Genomic DNA, 21,303 nt, shown 5'->3' on the forward strand with positions numbered 1-21,303 from the left:
TGCTGGTTTTCTTTTCCTCTCTTTCTTTCTTTTTTCTTTCTTTTTTTTTTTTTTTTTTACTAAGGCCAGGTTTGAGTGATTCAGAACATTCTTTTGTGGTGCGATCATATTCATTCTGTGCTAACACCTCCAGCCATTTTTTTTTTTCAAACACTTGTTCTGATACGTTCAAACATCTTGATGTTTAGGTTGGGGAAGCTGAGTTGTTGTTTATGAGTTATCTCCAGTGCTCAGATATCCGGCAGCTTTTTCCTAGGAAGTTAGCTTTGCACATGAGAGAAAGGAAAAAAAAATACCCAAGTGCATGGGGACAAGTGAGGCGAGGTTGAGAACGCTGGAGAAGGGGGCAGAGAGCAGAAGGGATAAAGCCGGGAGACCCAGGATTGCCAAAAATTAAAGTCACGTGGGCACGTCCATCCCTAGAAAGTTCTTCCTTTCTCTGAAAAGGATGTGAAAGGTGTTAAGTTGCACTAAAATCTGATGGAGATGACAAATAATTCTTTAAAAAGAACATACACACACACTTAGAATTTGATGGACGCTGCTTTATCCACTAATCTGCATGGGGAAATTCCCCTCCTCCCCTCTCTACTGGGTGAATGTCATCACTACAAAAAGCATTTTGATCTCTTGACTGTGGTTAGAGTTATCATTTGCCAAGCCTGCTTTTATTTGTCTGTTACATACACTTGCTATTCAATCCAAGCCTGAGGTTCCAAAGACAAGTTCACCAGTGAACTTCTCCTGCTAGTCTTCCTTATAAATTGCTCAAGTATTCCGAAGGGTCAAGACTTTTGAGAAAGAAAGAAGGAGGGGATTAAAAACCATCACCCTCCCGGTAGTGGTTCAAAGGGGAAATAAGAGCAAATGTTACATGAGACCAAGAGGCAAGACAGGAATCGCCGTTTTTCCCAAAGGCATGAGCTGTGGAAAGTCCTCAATCCTTAAGACCAGGAAAGAAGAAAAACTCAGCTCGACTCAGGGGCTGCTGCTAGTGAGATTCAGCTAATGGACCCCAGCCTTCTTAAAGCACGGGCACAGGAGACCCCTCCGTGGCACTGAGCCTGGCTCACTTCCTCGGGGGCCTGCCGCTCAGGGACAGGGTCTAGATGGTTCCTGAGACATGCATCTGCACACAACATCTCTCCGTCTGTGGCACAGCGACTATCTGAATCTGAACTCACTTGCCCTGGTCCGCTCTCATTCTATTTGCAAACACATTAGAGATTTGATAGCCAAAAAGCCAGCATCCTTAAAAAATTTGGTAAGTGACTTAGGAAATATGAAGGGGGGTGGGGGATAAAAGACAGACAGAGAGAGAGAGAGAGCTTTGCTGTATATCCAATTTGAGAAAAAAAAGGAGGGGCGGGGGGGAAGGATCCCCAAGCAAGCTGACAGGATTTTGAGCTGTCCTGCCAATTTCCTGCAGCAAGCTCTCCTTCCTGAAGAGAGGAAATTAAAAACACACAATGGTTCGTGTTGGATCGGTGTTTCTGGAGGAGAACTCACCAGCCTTCGCTTGGGCTTGATGAGGGGTCGGTTCTGTCCGTTCATTTTGTGGTAGAGCCCACAGGCGTTGCACAGGTAATGCCCGGTGCCATCCCGCCGCCATAGTGGGGTTGAGGTGGCCCCGCAGTTCACACACTCCCTGCCTTCTGGAAACAAGACCACACATAAGTCACTTATGGAAGGAACACTGACAGCACTCAGAAGGAGGGCATGAGAGTAAAATTGGGCACTTTTTTCCCCCCCTCTCTGCTCCCTCTATTGGGGAACTTTCCCCCCACCCCCCACCCCCCACCTCCCTTAAGGCGGCTCCCAAGTGGGGAAGAGTCACCCCCTGGCCCTGTCATGGCTTAACCATTCCCACACACGCTCAGCAACCGCCCCAAGAAGTGGCTCATGAATAAACAGCAGCAGAACCTTGCTCTCGGCCTGCCTGACTTGATGGGGAAGATCAAGTGCAGCCAAGGAAGAAGGCAAATGGCAACTTGAAATAGTTCCCTGAGAAAATGCGAAGTCCTGGACTGTGGCAAAGCGAAACATTCCAAGTTGGTTCCCTCAAAGGAAAACAAAGGGGCCCCATTACCAGCGCTGGGTCTGTCTATAGAGACCGATTAAATCCTGACTATTCCGATGGGGGAAAAGGAAAGATGAATCGATGGCTAGATAGATAAACAGAGAATAAATCGATGAATAGACTGATCAATGGGCTGATTGATTTTGAGGACCCAGGACTGTAGATTTTACTTCCAATAAAACTGGAAATGTCCCCTGTTGGCGAATAATAGATGAAGACCTGGTGTGGTCCACTCATCCCCACCACCACCTTTTCTCTCTCTCTAGAAAAGGCCAAGTCTTTCTATGATTTACCAGCCACTGTGACAGACACCAAAGGTGAAGGATGACCCCAGCTGGACCAGACCAGGAGGTGTTGGAGGAAAATAGCCCTGGAGGTGCTGGCGGGAGGAAAGAGTCGGAAAGGAGCAGCATGAGGGGCAGATAGGGCGAACAGGCCAATTAAAGAAAGGGGGGGGGGCGGCCTCTCGGTCGGCTCATTAACCAAGGCCTTCCTGCAGTAGCTTTTTTTCCAAAAAAACAAACAAATAAAATAAACAAAAAACCGGCCAGGCCGGTTCACTCCAGGGGCAGGAGAGTGACCCAGACCCATCTCCGGAGGGAAAGCTCCTGGAGAGAATCCCTCAAAATACCATTTAAAGACCACAGGGGAGTTTTGCTCACTGACTTCTTTCCAACTTCTGTGGGAGAAGGAAAGGGAGGACAGTTTCTGGGAGAACCTGCCCAGCTCTTGGGGGGCCTCAGCCTCCTGGCAGACGTGTACCAGCACCTCTGCCAACCAAGCCAGGCTGGGAGGAGCTCCCGCCCCCCCAACCCACCCCTGCTCCCCCCCCCACCTACCCTGCAGGAGGCAGTAGCTCCAATGGAGCTGGTCTCCCAAGAGGAGGAGTCCGGCAGAGGGTTTCGCTTTCTCTGGGGGTGCTAGGGGGGAGGTTTGGGAGGATGGCAGGGGTCAAAGATGAGCCCCTAAGCGTTGTTTCGTTTTATGAGATTAATCGGCTAATTCCAAACCACCAGGCAGACGGGGTGGAGGAAGAGAACCCGGCAGGCTGCTTGGGAATCTAGACGACTCCTTACACCAGGAGAACACGGCAGGCTTGGGGGCCTGTTTGGCCTTTGGAAACCCCTAGGCCAAGTATGAAGGACGTTGGAGGTTCGCACCTGTAAGCCTGTTTTGTTTTGTTTTGTTTTTTTCTCCAGGGACAGGCTCTGGGGAAGGAAAAAGACTTTCAGAAATGGAGGGCTTTGCCTGACATTGGAGTTCATAATGGTGCTAACCAGTTTTTGTCCACTTTCCTTTTAAAAGGAAAAAAAAGAATATAAGGAGTTAGAAACGTTTTATATATATATATATATATATATATATATATTTTTTTTTTTTTTTTCCACCATATTCCAAAAAGCTGTTCAACCCAGGGTCTACAGAGAGCCTCCCACGAGCCACTGGCCTTCTCCCCAAACTCAGTCGCTACCGAGCCAGGAGCACGTGTCCAGGTACCCAACAGTATCTACCGGGCCTCAAAAAGGCTTGGGACCAAATTACCTCGATACCTTCCACTGGAGTCAGAAGCCTACGCCCTCGGTGGTGGGATGAGGGGGAGGCACGGAGAAAGGGGGAAAGGGCGAGTGGGCGAGGAGGTGCCTGCTGCAGCCTAGCCAGGGGGTGGGCAGGCCCGGCAGGCCCCGTGCCCCATGCAGGCGCTGGGTGGGCCCTTCTGGGGGCAGCGATACCGCCCTGTGCTGGCCGGGGCCCCAGGCCCACTCCCCATCCGGCCAAGACAGGGGCCTCTCGGGTCCCTTGGCACCCGGTGCCTTTGCCCCGCTGCGCAGGGAGGGCTCAGGCGAGGTTTTGCAGGCCCCCTCCTCCGTCTGCTCCCGCAGCACCCTCTGGGGGTGGAGTCCCCGCTGGCTTGGGGCCGGCAGCCCTGCTCCTAGGCACCGGGGGCTGGGGGATCTCCCGGCCTGACGAGATTAGTCTGATTTCCTTTCCTTTTCAGAGGGACCTTCAAAACTAGCAACGGCTGCCTCTTCAGCCAAGCTCTGCACACTAGAGCAATTTTCTGTCTTGATTCACTCCGCAAGTTTGCGATTGCCTTGTCTGGCTTTTTCTTATTTATTTTTTTTTTTTCTTCTCTCATTGTTGCCGCTAGTCTGTGACTTCAGCAAACAACCCATTTTCCCAATGGAGGCCCCGGCTCTCTCCTGCTTTCTTTCCCTCTCCTCGCTCACTGCCTGGTGTGCGCGGCTCAGACAGACACCTCTCTCTCATAGGTGACAAGAACCACAGAGCGGCAAGGCCTCTTGACATTCGACAGCCATTTTCAAACACCCTCCCTGGCCTCCAGCTGAAATCCTGAGACCGGGGCTGGACGGAAAGAGCGGGAGCCGGGGGCGGAGGCTGCGAAGGAGAAGGTGGGGCGGGATACCCACAGTCTGGGGGGGGGGGGGGCAGAAAGGGCCCTTCGCTAAAAGGCTTTGTCTTTTGTTTGCAGAGGGAGACCCAGAACTGACAGCCCGGCGTTAGAACAGCACAAGGTGCCCTAACCACGGCTTCAACCGTTCCTCCAAAATGCAACAACCCTCTCTCCTCCTGTCTCCACCTTAGGCAAGTGCATTTGCACAGAGTTCAAAAAAAAAAAAAAAAAAAAAAAACTCAACCACGAAACCCCAGAGAACTCCCTGAAGAACTGCTACCACTTCCACCCTCTCTACCCAGAAGGGTCTAGAAACCCTCCTCCCCCCCACTCCCACACTCCCGAAAGTCCCAGCTCCCTAGCTGCCCAGGTGTGCTGTTTTGGGGTTTCTGACTGTGAGAAAGGAATAAGAAGGAGGAAGTAAGAAGCCAAATTGCAATGTCTTCTCTCCTCTCCCCACCTACCAAAAAAGAAAAAAAGAAAAAAGAAAAAGATATATATATATATATATATATATATACACACATACATAGAATAAAATGAGTCCGTAGGTGCTCCTGGCTCTGGCTTAGGGTAACTGCACCTCTTCCTCCCACCCACCCCCAAATGTTCAGGGGCTTGAGGAGTGAGGGAGAGGAAGAAAAAGACCAGCCGAAGGCCCGAAGGCGTGCACACAGAGGGGAGAGAAACCAGAGACTCTGGAAAAGTCGTCCTGTCCCCTCCTCCACTCAAACCACCCCCCGAGCCTCAGATACCACGATCTTTCCCCCAAAACTTTGCGCTACCAGAAAAGAGAACTTAAAAAAAAAAAAAAAAAAATTCCCATCACTACTTCAAAATGCATCGGCTTGCTCTCTTTGCAATCAGTCCTCAAGCCCTGATCTAATCCCAGCTTTTCTGAGCCAAGCTGAACCCCATTTCTCTGGAACCCTCCACTCCGCGCCCAAGCCCAGCCCCCGGCAAGGCAGCCTGGCCACTTTCCTCCGCCTGTTCTCCCTTCCTCTTGCTTTCTCTTTGACTCCACCAGCGAGCCTACCTCCCTCTCCCTCTGCCGACTTTCATGTACTGAACATGCAGGTCTGAGTTTCTCTGTCAGCCTAACCGCATCCGGACTCTATTAAAGTTCCTGGCGCGGGATAAACAATGCAACTGTCGCACGCAGCAGTCTGAAAATAATTGGATTAGCTAAAACATATCAACTAAATAGAGACAGTCCTGCCCAGGCAGTCAGAGTGAATGTCACCCTGGAAAAAAAAAAAAAAAACCCTGAAAACTGATCTCATGGTCACTGGACTCCCAGAGCCCTCCCTTGGAAGTTTTTCAAACCCGGGTTTTGCAAGCCCGGTTTCAAGACTGCTCGTCCCACCCATAAAAGACAAGTGATTTTCACCAGTTCTTTGTATATAGGATCTCCATAGATAGAGGGCAGAGGTGAGACGTTGGAATGAGCCAGGACAGACAGACCCACCCCAAAATGGACCCACCCGCGGAGACAGAACAATCTTCGAAGAAAAATCATCTTTCAAACTATAGCTAAATCTCATCTGAGAGAATCCCAAGGTCTCTCCAATACTTGGGTTAGAAGCAACATTGGTGATGGATTATTTTATTTTGAAAGCCAGAATATTCTGTGTGGGTTTGGTGTTGCTTTTTTTTTTTTTTTTTTAAAGCAAGTGTCTAGAGCCACAGAATAAAGATGCAGCACGCTTTTAGACAGGGGGTGCTTTTTTGAGAGAGGATGAGCAGAGGAAGCGGAGACCCACACCTAGGGAATGTCGTTCAGTCTTGCCTACCTCCTCTGGCTTCAGATCAGTCGAGGAATAGGTCCTGAGGTGCCTTCCTGCCCCTGCCTGTGCGGCCAGGTAACTGGCCCCCCTGGACTTTGGATTTTCATTCCAGTTTCCCCAGGGCAGAACCCACCTCTCTCCCAGAACTTAGGGGGGCGGCCTCTTTTCCACGCAAAGAATAGGTGTACTGCTCTTGCCAGGGTCCTGCCCCCCCACACACACACACAAAAATATACCCATGCTTTATTTATCCATGTCCTCTGTTGCCTGCATGACCCCCTCTGAGCTGAGCCCAGAGGAACAGGCAGACGGGGCCCCAGAGGCCAGGGGGGTCAAACGAGGGACCTGTGTTTGTTTAGGTTTGAGGAGGTTTCGTTTTAGCATTAAACACTAAAGATTTATTCCCTGGTCTTTCCATTTGGTCTTGGAAACTGACTAGAGGTTACTGGCAGAACCCAAAGGTCCCTGAGCAGGCGGGACAGGGTATTTGTTTTTGTTTGTCTTTTTCCTTCCCCAGCTGGAGCGGGGGGTGGGGGGGTGGGGGGGGTGGGGGGGTGGAGGGGGGTTAAATTAGATCCCACTTCCCCTCTGCTCTGAGGACTGGAATGAGCTAGGACACACCTCATTCTTTGCCCCCGCTGGAAGAAAGGGAAGAAATCAAATCTCAGAAAGGTCTGGAACACCAGCCAGATGCCCCCCCGAGGGGCCAGACTGAGGCTCCCTCCTCCGCGCCCCGGATTTAGGAGACAGGAGAGGTGGGAGGAGGAGAAAAGGCCTGGGGGGAGGCGGAGAAGGTTCCTACCTGTGCTGGATCTCGCCTTGGGTCTCGACTTACATCCGAAGCCGGTGGGGGAGCCCCCCAGCAGGCTGCTGGGCGGGAAGAGTCCGGAGCTGTATTCGGGGACGTAGGGCGGGTACGTGGTGATGGGGTGGTGCGCCGACGAGGCCGCCCCTCCCAGGGTGGTCATGCTGCCCCGCGAGTGCGTGGACTCGAGCTTCATGCTGTCGGGCAGCGGCACCTGGTACTTGATGCACTCTTTCTCGTCCTGCCGGGCCGAGCCGGCCGAGCCCGGAGTGGACAGGGACGGGTCCGGGGAGACGTCCTTCGGCGGGGTGGGCGGGAAGGTGAAGAGGTGCGGGCTGGAGTGGCCCGCCGACAGCGAGGAGGACGAGGCCGGGGGGTAGACGGAGAGGGGCCCCGGGGAGCCGTGGTGGATGGACGTCTTGGAGAAGGGGCTGAGGTTCCAGGGCGATGCGGTGTGGTGGCTGCCCAGAGCTTTGCCGCCGTCCAGCCAGGGCAGGGATCCGTGCAGCAGGGGCGGGCGGCACACCTGACTCCCTGCGCGGGACGGGGGGGTGGGGGATGCAGGAGAGAGAAATGCCCGTGAGAGCCGTTTCGGAGGCCCTCCACACACCTGAGGGTTCTCCCCCTGCCAGGGCAGTCCCAAATACACCCTGGATTTGAGCGCGGGCCCACTCCTTCACCCAGGCCGCCCACCCCCCCACCCCCCACCCCCTACCCCCCACCCCCGCCCCAGGACCTTGGCCAGCACACACTTTATGCCCGTGTCTCCCACATGAAGGTCCCCTCAAATCCAGCAGAATTAGGGGCCTGTGTCTGACACCCAAGAGGTGCTGGGAGGGAGTGGAGAGAGCCCCTGGGCGTATTTGGTCTCTCCAGATACAGTTTCTAAATGGCATCCCCTGAGGTTCCTCTCTAGAACCTGACTTGATTTATTGGTTTCCTTCCATGGCCCAGCGGCCCCCATCCCAGACCTAATCCCAGCCAGCCTGGTAAGAGTAGGCTGTGAATAATGAGGCCTGATGGGGAGAGCCTGGCCGCACAAGGGCTCCACACCAGGAAAAGACACGGACCTGGAGAGAGGCCCCACTCCCGAGATCCAGTGCAGGAAGGAGGGTGCTCGCTCTCAGAAGGGAGGAGGAGAGGGAGCATTTTGGGGTTACTTCCCTGAAACCCTGCTTCAGTGCTTGCTCATAACTGGCAAGGCCTGAAGTGGGATTTGCAAGGACACCTTAATTGCCCAGACTGTTGGAGGCAGTTTCCAAGGCTGGACTCTGCCTCTCTCACCCTCCCAAATCCTCCAGAAGGAAAATAAACCCCATATTTGCCCTCAAAGTTGGGATTCCACCAGTGCCATAGGTGAATTTTCACCTGTGCCCCAGCGACACAAAATTCCTGTTGACATATATATTTCGCTTCTCGACAGAGCATTCGAAATACAGAGTTTTCAGATGGCCATAACTCAGACACGTCCATCCACCCTGAGAGGGGTCCATGCCGGGGGCAAGTGCAAATCCACACACTTATTGATCTTTTAATCCACTACCTGCCTCAGCATCTGACATTCTATTTAACCATGAAGAACAATACTGAAACTAAAATCTTGAGAGAGGAAGGGGAGGGGAGAGGGAAGGAGAGTTCTCTGAACGCCAAGGGTCAAGATTCAATGTTATGCAGGAAGTAGTATAGTAAATAATATTAAGTCTGCATCTACCGCATTTCCACTTAACTGCTGATCTGCACAGAACAAGGGCAGAGAGCGCCCCATCCGCAGGAACAATTGTTTAAAACCTGGTGACAGCAGGGCGGAGGCCGCCTGCTGCAGAGAGTCTCTGTCACCGGCGCCGACGCAGGCTCTAAGTAGGGGGACCAGGGAAGACTTCAGTCGCCCAGACTAAAAGAGACTCACATTTTCTCTGCCTGAAATGGTGCCTCTATTTCTTCTTTAGGAACCCACTTATGCTGGAAAGCTTAGAGCTTTCCCCCCAACCCCTAACGACACAGGGCTGGATTTGTTAACCTTTTAGAACTGGTCTAAACTTTTCAAAGGTGAAAGAGAAAGAAAAAAGAAAGAAAAGACAACTGGAATCGCTCCCACATAAGAAAGAAGCCCCGGTGGATCCTAAATTTTCTTTGGGAGCCTCATGGGACCGTTGTAGGCCGAGGAGAGAGTAAGGCAAGGGTTTGGGGGAGCAGGCAATGAGGCAACCTAAAAGCAAAGACGCAGGAAAATTCTGTGCAGCCGGGAGTCTAGGAAATTTCAAATGTCTCCCATTTAAGACAGTAGTCTCTCCACCAAAACCCCCTCAAAGTACCGGAGTTCCATTCCATTCCTCAGAGCCAAGAGGTGGCAGACCTGCCTAGGAACCAAACGCACTAGCTTTGGGGAAAGGTCAAAAAACAGGGATCAGGGATGCGAATCAAATTTCTCTCGGGCCTTTCTGAAAATGTGCCGGAAAAAAGAAACTGAGGAACGCTGGCAGAAGCACCCCCCCCGCCACAACCCCACCCTGAGAAAGAACTACAGGGTAACTGGGGAGCGAAGCCCTTTTTGAAGGAACCAAGTCCGAGCCGGGTTTGGCCGGCGCCGGCTGCGGGCCCACGGAGCCGTGGCCGCAGGGGCAGAGCCTCGGCCCGCGGAGCCCCGGACCCCGGAGGCCCCCCGAACCTGCGGCCGTACGGGGACAGAGGGTTGCAGTCGGGCGCCTGCCAGGTGAGCGCCAGGCCCGAGACAGAGCAGCCAGCCGCGGAGAGACGCCTGCTGCGACTTTTTAAAAAACACACTCTCGCGGCGATTGAGACTGCTTCCTCGCCCATTTCCGGGCCCCAGTTTTTTTTAATTGTAGCAGGAACGGCCCTTGGGGGCTTTGGCTGGGTCTCCCACCCCCCCGGTCCCTCCCCGCCTCCGCGGCCCGGGTTGGGGGGGGGTGGGCAGCGGCGGCGGCTGGGCAGGCGTCCCCGCACCCCGGGGGCGGACTCACCGTGGTGGGTCGGAGGGTACCTCTGCACCGTGGCCCTCACTGAGTTTCCGTAGTAGGAAGGGACGTGGTTGCCTTGACCGTCGATGTTAAAAAGTACATCCACCTCCTCGGGCAGGGGGTACTGCGCGGGGTCCATGTAGGAGTGGCCGAGGCCCGGGTGGTGCGTGTCCGGGTGCTGCCCGTTGAGGACCGCGGGGTGGTGATGGCTCACCCAGCGCGGCTGGTCTGCCGTCACCTCCATGGCCCCGGCTGCGCTCGCGCCCTCTCGCCGGGCCCGGAACCCGCGCACGGAGAGGGAGGGCGGTCGGACCGGAGGGTCGCGGGGCTCTGAGGCTCTGCAGGTGCTCCTGCCGTCGGAGGGGCGGGGGTCGTTTAATGATTTGTTTTCAGTGGGGCAATGGGAAAACTAGGAAGGAAAGGTGAGCAAAGGAGATTAAAACAAAAACAAAAACAAAAACCTTTAAGCAGTATTTTAGCTAAGAGAAGAAGAGGAAGAAAAAAGAAATTCCAGAAAAACAGGTACGGAAGGATAAAGGGGGAACCAAATTCTAAAGGGGGAGGAGGGCGAGCGAAGGTGGCTGGAATTCTGCAAGTGGGGCTCTTCTGCACCGGGGCTTCCTCAGCGGCTCGGAGGCTGAGGCTCTCCTCGGGTCACCTGCGGAGGAGAGAAGGGGGAGACCTGGATGAGCTCCTAAGTACTTGAGCACCTGAGCTTATGAAGTGGCACCACCTCCCCGCGAGCCGCCCGGCCCCGCGCCCGCGCACCCAGGACACGCGCACACACGCGCACACGCGCACGCCTCCTCCCGAGCGAGGCCCACCGGGACGCGGCCGCCCAGGGAAGGACTCCCAAGTACATCGCCAGCAGCCCGGCTCTCCCGAGGGCCCTGCACTGACTGAGCGGTTCCAGTTCGGCCGACAGCTCCCTCCCCCCCGGGGACAGCGATCCCGGGACCTTCCTTCCAGGCCTCTAGCAACTCTCCAAAGGAGGAGGGTTGAGTTTAAAGTGTTTTTAAAGTCCTCCCAAATGGAGCGAGGGGGGAAAAAAAAAAATCAAACTTAAAAAAAAAAAAAGTTGCCAGTACCAACCTGGGTAGCGAGGAGCAGAGAGGAGGAGGCGTGTGACCTGGGAGAGCAGAAACTGCTCGGTCAGATTGCGTGGCTCGCTCCGTCGCGCGCGCTCTCCGTCTCTCTCTCTCTTTTCCTCTCTCTCTCTCTCTCTCTCTCTCTCCCTCTCTCCAGTATTTTTTTTTTTTTTTTACAGGGAATGCATTCTTTCTGAAAGTATCAAGACGGCGCCAGGCAGCTCAGTGTTCGCAGACAGCTGTGGCGCGACGCAACTTAAGGAGGTTCTAGTGTCATCCGCGCCGAGGGGGAGGAGCCTGGCGCTGGCGAGGAGGGGACAGGATCACCCGCACAAGGAAACTGCAACCCAAACCCGCTCCAGGACCTCACCACCCCTCCCCTGCACCCCTCCGCCCCTGCTCCCGCCCCTCCACTGACCGGAAGGGGGGCGCCGCGGAGGGCCGCCCGGGCGGAGGGTCGGCGGAGCGGGTGGGCAAGGCCCGCGGGGTTTGGGGCGGAGGGGGCGGGCAGGAGGGAATTTGCGCTCTGGCCCTTTAAATGTGGTTCCCGCTCCTGCCAATTCATTCCGGCTCGGGTGATTATTCCGTGCCGGGGAAACCGGCCTGCCCCATTCATAAAGTCAATTTCTACAGGCAGCCTTTATTTTCCAGACTTTTTTTTAATGGCCAAACTTCTTTTTAAATTCAATCCAGGGTATTTGGGAGGCTACTGATTTAGGGCTACGTGCATATGAAACTGATCAGGAAAAAGAAAAGATTTTTTTTAAATGCCAAAGTCCTTTTGAGATTTGCCTCTGGAGAGAATTGCCTAAGAGACTGAGGAATGGGGCGAGAGGAGTAACCTTTATTGGAATGTCCGTGTTACTTTGGTGGTCGTTGTCAACATTTCCCCCAGTCTTTTGTGTTCGCAAGCCCCTCGGATGGACGTTTCCGCTGTTGCAGCTGTCCCTTCCAGACCTGATATTTGTAATCGATGCGTGCTTCTGACTTGAGTGGCAGTAGGGACGGAAGAAAATGAAAGGGAGAGAGAGGAAGACGCTAACTAGCCCTCGGAGCACAGCGCGAGAGAGTGGTTGCAAAGAAAGAACTCGGGTCTTCTTTCCAGTTACCCAACTTTTCCCTTCACCCCGCCCAGGGCCCTACTTACTCTGGCTCCCGGCGTTTTTCCCCAGCCGAGGAACCAGCCCCCTCCACCTACCCCCATGCCGGTCGGTGGGCAGGACTGCGGGCGACCTTCCCCGGACTCGCTCGGCCCGGCCCGGCCCCGCAGCCCCGGGCGGAGGGGGTGCGGCTCCAGAAGCCCCGGCGAGGGGGCGGGACGCGAGGGGCGGGGCCGGGAAGGGGCCAATCAGCGGGCGAGGCGGTGGCCGGGCCGCGATTGGCCGGCCCCGCGGGCTCCAACCTCCCCGGCCTCTCTTGGTCCTTTGAGCCACTGCATCCCCTAGCGGCGCCCAGGCTCCTGCAGCCGCCAGTCCCGAAAACGCGGCCGGGGCGAGCAGGGGTCAGGCGGGAAGAGAGGACTCAGGTTCCACCGTCTGCTCACCCCAGTGCAATGTGTGCGAACAGAGCGCGGGTTCACCCCGCAGGCTATCCCACGGACCGTACTAAGAGCTGGATTGGGGGGTTTATTTGAATTGAAGCCATTATTCCCTCTAAGCTCCTCTCCCCCATAAAACTCCCTACAAATACAAAAAGTCGAAATAGAAGAGACCGTCCCTAAAAGTAAGCTCTGGAGGATTCCTTTCATGCGGTCAAGGAAAATCATCAATATTCAGACTAACGTGGTGTGTGTGTGTTGGGGTCGGGGCGAGAGATGACTTGTGTTGATACACAACCCCTGTAGAAAGATTAGTAAAATTTATTTGAGAGTAGTGGGAACACGGGTCCTCCCGATCTTGGATTTGGAGCTTCTCCTGAGGCTCCGTCTTCTTAAATCTGATGTTTGTTAGAAATCAGGGTTGAGTTTCTAGATACGGGACAGGAAAATTCCTAAATTAAACACACGCACACACCGCCCTCCCCCACGTTTCTCCTGAGCCCATTTAGTTCCCGTTTATTAGGGCGGCCCAGTAAAGAAGCATCGATTTTTCTTTTCACTCTGACCACTTCTCCCTAGAGCCAGCCAAGCTGCCGGCTTCTACTCCTGCTCACGGTGCTCTCCAAACCTTTTAATTATTTAGTTTCTGTCTACCATCCACCGGAAACCGCTTCATAAACAAGGACGGACCAGTGCGCACACATTTTTGCTACAAGTCCCCGAGATTAAGATGAAGGATGGAAGCAGAGAAAGAAAAAGAAAAGAAAGGAAAAAAAAAGAAAGGAAGGAAGGAAGGAAAGGCGCTTCTTGGCGTGTCAGCCCGGGACGAGGCGACGCTAGACCCGGACCCCGGTTCAAAGTCACGCGGGGAATCCCAAACGTGGTTTTTTGGTCCGAGACCTGGAAGCCAGGGAAAAGAAAAAAGGGAGCCATCCTCGGGAGAAAAAAACTGCTGACGCCAGGACATGAAAATGTTAACTTGTGAGCTTAGAACACTTTTAAAAGACAAAGGGAAAAAATTTGTGAGGACGAGGCCTTGCGGTGTGGCGCGGCGCCTCTCCGATAACGCCCAGAACTTGGGGGGCGGGCAGTATTCGTTTTCTTTAAAAAGCACCGAGTCGGGCCGCACAGCGATGGAGAGTCCTCCCACCGCACCCCACCCCCACCTCCTCCCCACACCTTGGAAAAATAAAAGATCTCGAAGGGCCTTGGTCTGGATGGTTTGAAGCTGGCAGAGAGGCGTGGGGGGCTGCGGCTGGATGCCCGGTGTAATGGAGCCAGCCTGTAGGGGGTATTTAACATTTAATTCCCAGCCGGTCCGCCCCTGTTCCCGGACTGACAGTGGGTAATTGGGAAAGAGGACGTTGCTCTTTTGATGGCCCGCGCCGGCCAGTCTCGCCGACGCCACACTGGGTTTGACGTCACGGGCCCAGCCCCAGAGCCGGGAGCACAGAGAAGGGGGGCGGGGGGTGGGTAGGGAAAAGGAGGGGAGGGGGATACCCGGTAGGGAGGGCCGAGGTCGGCCCCGGGATCCGTGGGGAAGCGGGGGGGGGGGGGGGGCGGGGGGGGAGGAAGCGAGGCCGGAGAGAGGCTGAAGCGCGTGGCCTGAGGCAGAGAGCCGGGCCGCGGGGGTCTGAGCCAGGCCAGGCGCCGGCCTGACCCGCCTCGCCGGCAAATGCAGGCCGGGCTTCCTCCTCCCAGGGCGGGCGGGGGAGGGGAGGGGGCTCGAGGCCCGTGGAAGGGGGGGAAAGGTGGTCCAGACTCCCCCTCTGCCTTAGCCCGCAAAGCTGGGATCCTGGCCTCCTGCAGAGCCGCCTCAGCGCCCCCCTGCCGCCCTGACGGCCCCCTCCCCAGGAGCCCCGACCCTGGCCGGGTCTAGCGAGTCCCCCCTCCTCCCCGGGAGCAGCCGGCGGAGCGCCGGTGGAGGAAGCGAGGAGACCCAGGAGGATATCGCCGCCGCCGCCGCTGCAGGGCCCCGGGCTCCCGCAGGGCGCGAGGCCTCCCTCACCAGGGTAAGGGGCGGTCGAACGGCCTGGATGCCTGGGACCCTGGGGGCAAGCATCCCGGAGCCGAGCGAGCGACGGGGCGCAGCCACCGGCCCCCCCTCCAGGAGCCGGGGCCCAGGGCCGTGTGTGGGGCTGCGGGAGCCAGCTTGGCCTATCTGAAATGCCAGGCCTCGAGACGGCTGCTGTAGGCGTCAAGTTGAGCGGGGTGTGTGTGCCCTCTTGGGGAAAGGGTAAGAAATGGAGCCTAACTTTCTCTCCTTGGTTGGGGTAAGCTGGGACCCACACACACCCCCAAACACATGCCCAAGTACAGGTCCCTCCCACCCGCCCTCCCGGGACTGCAGAGGCTCTGTCCTGATGGAAGTGGGACGCCCAGGCCCGCAAAGGAACGGGAGCCCACTGCGCAGAGGGGGAGGAGCGTGCCCCCAGGCTCACCCCTGGGGTCGCAGGACCCAGAGAGCGGAGATCCACGAGGCCAGCGTCACCCACCCGAGCCTGGCGACCGGCGCATCCAGGCGAGCTCCGCGGGGCCGAGGTGCCGGGAGAAGCGGGCCCCGGGCGCCCGCGCGCTGCCCGCGGAGGATAACCGGAGAGCCGAGCCTCGGGGTCGAAGTCATAAAGTCACTAATCCGGCGCAGGGGGAGTGAGCGTGCTTCGGGCCGCCTGGGGCGGTCATTTGAGCGTGTTTACTTAAGGACTTTGCAAGCGGAGCGCGCGCGAAATAGTCGGATTTCCAGAGAGGCAGCAAATATTTGCAGGCAGGAGAAAGAAGCGGAGCCGGGCCGCGACGCCGCGTCCCTCCCCCCGGAGCCGCGGCGCCGGCCTGGGCGGACCCGGCCTCGCAGTTAAAGACAGAAATGAAGCCGGGAACCTGCCGGGCTGGGGGCAGGGAGGGCGCAGAGCTACAGCGAAGGCCAGAAATTGGAGCGCGGCCCGGAGGCCCTGGCGAGCCGGGGCTGGGGGGGAGGAGAAGTCCCTTCCCATTCCAGCTCGATCAATCTTCCGCGGCTGCGATCGGTCAATAAAAATGGTGTTAATCGGCCGTGGTTGCTGTACGTCTGGGGAGGAAGTGGGGGCCAGAGGTGCCGGCGCCGGCGCCCCCACACCAGCCTGGTCCGCGGCCGGGCGGTCTGCTTGCTTCAGGCTGGCGGCCAGTTCGTCGCCCGGAGCGGAGCGCTGCCCGGCGGGGCCTTTAATTGGGTGTCTCCATTTTAATAGTGGCCATTGTTGGAGCAATTAGCGAGAGACAATAACCGCCAAGAGGCGTTTAATTCGATTCCCTGCTCTGGCTGCGCCCGGCACAGGGGCGCTCTGGAAGACGCCGGCAGGGAGGATCTGCTTAAGTGCCGGCTCCCCTCCCTGCTGGTTTGGTCTTAGGTGTGGGAGTTCTAATGGGGCAAGCGGAAAGCGGGACGAGAGCAACCGGGTGCTGGTCCCGGACCGGGAAAACAGTCCTGGGCCTCGCTAGCCAGGGGGGCGCCTCCGGGGCCGCCGCGCCTGCGGGCAGCACGCGTCCTGGCTGCGACCACTGCGCGGGTCCCCGATGCCTGTTAGAGGGAGAAAAGCAGAGACGACAGGGACGTGGAAAACAGTCCCTCTTCCTCCTCAGCCCTTGGGCCCCCACCTCCATCACCCAATTTCCTTCCCAATCGGGAAGAGAGAAGATACCCCCTTCTGGCGCGTACAGACCTCCCCCTCCTCTGCCTCGGCCCTCGGATTAGGTTACCACGGCCAGGCGAGGATTTTTACTGGTTACGAGAATAGCACAGGTAAAGATGTATAAACAGCTCGCAGGCTTGCCGGGCGGAAGGGTTACGCCGGGGACACTGCCCAAGGCGCCACCGCGGGGCGTTCGCGGCGCGGGCGAAATGGCGGGGGAGCCCGCCCGGATCCGGCGCCCCGGGACGGCGCAGGTTAAACACAGATTGTTGGATCTGTGCAGTTCCCATCCAAGCCCCCTCTCTCTTTCCCGCATAAACTGAAATGCAGAGAGTGGGGGGAGAAAGAAAGGTGATCAGAAAGAAGCAGACGGTGGGCATGACGGCTGTTCTTTTCAAATGAAACACCGCGAGCAGGGGACTCGGGGAATGAAGAGAAAAGGGGGGCCCCAAAACTCACTGTCAGAGAGCACATGCTGGAGGTGGAAACGGCAAAGGGGAAACCCACGGGTACCCAGGAGAAAAGAGTTCCGCACGCGCAACTCTCCTCCCGGTTCCCACGCCCACCCGCCTCGGGCCTAGGGTCTACCTGTCCTGGGAAATGAGCCATCGCTTTGGGGGCGGTAGGTGGTTTGATTTACTTCTTTTTTTTTTTTTTTTTTTTTTGGCTTATTCATCTATCAGCGTTTAAAACTCGGAAGGAAACCCGCCCAGGCCAGGAGGAGCGGCGAGAGATGTGCAGAGTCAGAGAGGAGATGCGCTCTGAGATTACCCCCTCCTGCTCCGCTCCCCACCGCCAGGTTGGGCCCTCCAGCTTCGGGAGGTCCTGGCCCTCCCTCTGCCGCTACCCTCTTCTCCTCGGGTGAGAAAAACCCCGATTGTAACGAGATAAAAATTAGGTAGGTAGGGGTGTAGCGGAAAGTGGGAGGAAGGAGGGAGAGGACAGGGGATTTCTGTTTTCGAGTGTAACAGTGCACAGGTTGGAGCGCGGCGTTGGGGGGAGCCCCGGTATTGGGTAGGAGAGAAAGATTCCCCTGGAGGATGATTCAGAAGGAATGAGAGTCACCCCGGAGGAGGGGCGCAGCCTCAGCTGTCCCTCCCTCCTGGCCTTGGCGGTCTGGGGAACAGGGAGAGCCCCAACAGAGGAAGAAGGGATGGAGGGGCTCCAGCGGGTCGCTTGGTCCCTCCCGGGTCCTAAGCCGTTTATGCAGCTCCCAGCAGGACCACGGGCCCTGAGGTAGAGGTTCGCTGCGTCTAGACTCAGGTTCTCCTCCTGGCAGGTTCTCAGGCCACTCCGCTGAAGCCTTCGGGGTTCCTGGGAAGGGGGCGGCCACCGCAGCCAGGAAAGTAGTCGGCAGTTGGAGATTCACCTGTGCGAACTCCAGGCCCCAGCATCTTTTGGGCGAGAAGGGGTGCCCTTGGGCCACCTGCTCCACTCCGTTTAGCCTAACGGCGCTCCGAGTTTGGCCGCCGCCGCCTCTCCGCCCCTGGCCGGACCCCGGCTCCGAGCCTCGAGCGCTCGCCTTACCCGACTCTGGCCACTCAAACGTGGCATTGCAGGAGGAGGGCTTTCTCTTGGAGCTCTCGTGTTTCTACCTCTCTGGATTAGCCAGGACGCTGCGGTGTGTTTGTTCCTGGACAATCGGCAGTGGGCTTCAAGGGAAAGGGGGGTTCATAGCACACAGGGAGAGGGGAAAATGGGGGCAGATGATTTCATTCAGATCAGGAGACAGTAAGAGGCAAGCCTCTAAAAGCACGAATTGTTCGTGTCTTCCTTTGGACACGCGGGAGACCCCATGATAAAATCTGCGAGCTTGCGGGGCTCCGGGGTGAGAGGAGGACGGCCTCCTGCGAGCGCCCTCCGCCTCTCCCGCCCTCCCGGACCGTGCCCACCCGGCCGCCTCTCCCCGGCAGGCCCCTGGCTCGCGCTCCGCTCGCCGCCGCCTGCCACCTCGTGGACCTCAGGCAATTTGTTATATAAAACAAAACAGCAACCACACACGTGTGCCTGCAGACCCGCAGCGACGGACACCCAGGGAGACACCCCTGCTCCAGCGCCTTGGGCACCGCGTTTCTTTCTCATCCTCCCGCGGGGACACCACCGCCACCACCTCTAGTCCTCGTCTGCTCAGCGACCCGAAGCAAAGGGCGGTTCGCACTCCAGCTCCCGGGCTTCCCTGGCCCATCGCCACAGCTGTTAAACCTCTCTCCGGTTACCCCCAACCATGAAGAAGAAGGTGATCAGGAATATGCGGTCCACACACAAAGACATACCACAAAACGAATGCACATTTCTGCGTGAAAAGGCTCAGAGGCGGAGGAGAAAACATCTCAGTACAGCCCAGGAATGGTCAGAACAAGCGGGGGCTAGAGAGCACTGGGCTTTGGGATTCTGCCCCCACACACCTCATCAGGATTCCTAATTCCCTGCCACCTCCAAGGGTTCCCAGACACAAATCGCCTTAAATTCCAAAAGAGGGGTTCTCAGCCACCCACCTCCCACATCCCTGCCCCTTCCTGAGGCTCTGTGTGGCCCTGAGCTGCTGGGCGGCCCAACGCGGAGGCTCCACCAATGAGTGCCCAGGGGCGCCCACTCCCATCCACTCACTGCACCCCCGACTTACCCCCACCTCATATATCAGCTGCGAAAAGGCAGGGTGGAAATAGCAATAAAGGAAAATGCAGCTTCCCCTGTCTCTGGGCTTTTGGCAGTACCGGCTAACCCCAAGCCTGAGGAGCTCCCTGCACCTCCCCAACCCCCCGCGGGCTGGCGGAGACAGCTTGTGTGGAATGGAGGGTGGGCTTGTGGAGACTGGGTACCAAGCACCACTCACCTGTATCCTCTGAACCCAGCTGGGTTCTCAAGCCAGGGAACCTTAGGCCTGGCAGGGCGGTTGGTTGGAAGCTGAAAGCTGGACCTGCTCCTTGATTCCACAAGGGAATCAATAATGGGAGTCCCGGGGACCAGGCACCCTCCTGGGGCTTGGTCGGTCTGACCTGGACACCATACCCCTCCCCCATTCAAATGGGCAGCAAACTCTTCTTTTCCTCGGAATCACACAAACGTTTAAAAGGGTTAATGGCAAGCCTCCTCCCCACAATCAGCCACTTGGGCCCTGAAACCATCTCACATCCAGACACCTGGATGGACTCTGCGGGTCTTTCTGGGACTCCCTGCCCCCAAAGCCAGCCACAGGACCAGCAGCCGCCCTCCTCCCCTCCTCCATCCTCAACACACACACACCTTTTCTGCCACAACCGCTAAGGGGCGGAAGACTGCCAAGGCTACTTTATTTGCCGCTTTCAAGTTCATAAGCTTCCACCCATTGCCCCAGTGTCCTAGTGAATGTGGGCAACAAGGGGAGGAGAAAATAGCCAAGAAACATGGAACCAAACTGAGGGAAGGTCCTGGAGGGTGGACTCCTTTCCATCCCCAGCCCTAGACAGAATCTCCCGGGGCCGGTTCCTCAGGCTGCGGTCTCCAAGAGGAAGAAAAGGTGTATCAAAGCAACTCTCCGGTCCAGATTCACTCAACTTCCTATGCATTTTAACAATTTCTGTCTTTGTTGGGAACCGCCTCTGATTGAGTGACTGCTTGGAGGTCTGTTGGTCCGATGTTCCAGGAGAAAGTAGAATTCTTGCCCCTTCTGCCCATCCTGCTCCCCACGACCCTGGGCACCCTCTCTTACAGCTTGTGGTTTTTCTCTCGATTCAAGGTGCTCCTGGAAGCAAAGGTGCCTCCCGGCCACCCCCAGCTCTCCAGGGATACCAGATGCCCACACATCTGGACTCCAACTTTTATATCAGAGCGCAGAGCTGTTTGTTTAATTATATGCAGAGACAATGAGCCTAAGCACACACTTGTAAGCAGAGGGAAATAAACATGCAATTGACACTCAGACCCAGCAGCTCCGCGCCTTCCCCCTAATGGGTTGTTTTCGCCAGTCCTCTGCCCTCCCTGAAGTGGGAAACGGATGTCCAGCCCTTCCCAAGCATTCCTACCGTCCCTCATACTTCTGTTTAGTTTTTCTCCACATACTTAGCTCTACTAGCTCTTTCCTCCAAACAAGGGCGTACACACATGCACACACCATGCTCGCCCAAGGTCATTGCAGAAAGCCAAAGATTGCCAGTGACCAGAAAAAAGCAATAAAGACTGGGCTCTAGTTCACTTTCTTCCGGGGGCAGCTGTCCCTTTGCAGTCTAGACCTCCTCCTAATTCTCTCCACGTGGAGCAGGGAAAGCGAGTGCAGAGTTAAGAGAGAAGATAAGGATATTCACTGACCTGGGTATTTTGCTCCCGCGGGCCAGCTGTGTTTTTTTGGGGTTTTTGTTTTGTTTTGTTTTGTTTTTCCTGACTTGCCGGAGATCCAAAGGCAGAAATGACAGGCAGACTTGGCCACTCTTGTCCCCGCTGCGGTCCTAACCGCCCCAGCTGCTTACGGCATCTCACGCGGGCTTCCAGCGAGCAGTAAAACCTGGGTGATGTGCATCCTTCCTAGGAACCCCCTCCCTCCGCCTTCTTCTGCTCACTGTAGAGAGCAGAGCTCTTCCGGGTTGCGAAGGGGGAAAGGGAGGGAGGAAAGAAGACTAAGCGAGGAATGGATTTCACCCCCTCTTGCAAACACGCAAACCTCCCATCAGGGGTGTGTGAAACGGGCAGAGTTGGGGGAGGGGGGTGGGCAAGACGTCCTGAAATGTGACCAGCCCCTGGCGCCTACACAGCCCACTGTCTCTGGCAGGGATGGAATCGACTGCAAATGTCATCAGTAGTGTTGACTGGGTCATTACCTACCATAGATATAAAAGCTTTGGCAGAGTCTCTTCCTCCCATTTTTGGAGCGAGTGGGGACCCAGGGGGAGCATCTAGAGGTACAGCCCATGGCCACCGTTCGCAGGGCCTCTCAGGGCTCTCCCTCTCCCTTCTGACTCTTCCTGTTTGTTTATGCTAACG

At 56.5% G+C, this 21,303-nt stretch overlaps 1 protein-coding gene across 5 annotated transcripts in view; it reads right to left on the bottom strand.

Annotated features, from left to right (window-relative positions):
* Positions 1-20,825, bottom strand: part of GATA3 (GATA binding protein 3) — a 29,828-nt gene extending 9,003 nt beyond the window's left edge. Inside the window, exons 1-5 of one of the 5 annotated variants that reach the window (XM_027595516.2) lie at positions 20,635-20,825; positions 10,064-10,718; positions 7,083-7,619; positions 3,241-3,288; positions 1,510-1,652 (exon numbers count right to left, since the gene is read on the bottom strand). In XM_027595516.2, coding sequence (XP_027451317.1) covers positions 1,510-1,652; positions 3,241-3,288; positions 7,083-7,619; positions 10,064-10,304 — 969 coding nt within the window. In that variant the 5' untranslated portion in view covers positions 10,305-10,718; positions 20,635-20,825. Of the gene's footprint in view, positions 1-1,509; positions 1,656-3,240; positions 3,289-7,082; positions 7,620-10,063; positions 10,719-10,884; positions 11,024-11,152; positions 11,376-20,634 lie in introns of those variants that run through there. The other 4 variants (XM_027595515.2, XM_027595517.2, XM_027595519.2 and 1 more) reach the window with 4 other exon arrangements.
* Between the last annotated feature and the right edge of the window lie 478 nt (positions 20,826-21,303).

Source organism: Zalophus californianus, chromosome 9 (assembly GCF_009762305.2).
Source record: "Zalophus californianus isolate mZalCal1 chromosome 9, mZalCal1.pri.v2, whole genome shotgun sequence".
Taxonomy (NCBI): Eukaryota; Metazoa; Chordata; class Mammalia; order Carnivora; family Otariidae; genus Zalophus; species Zalophus californianus.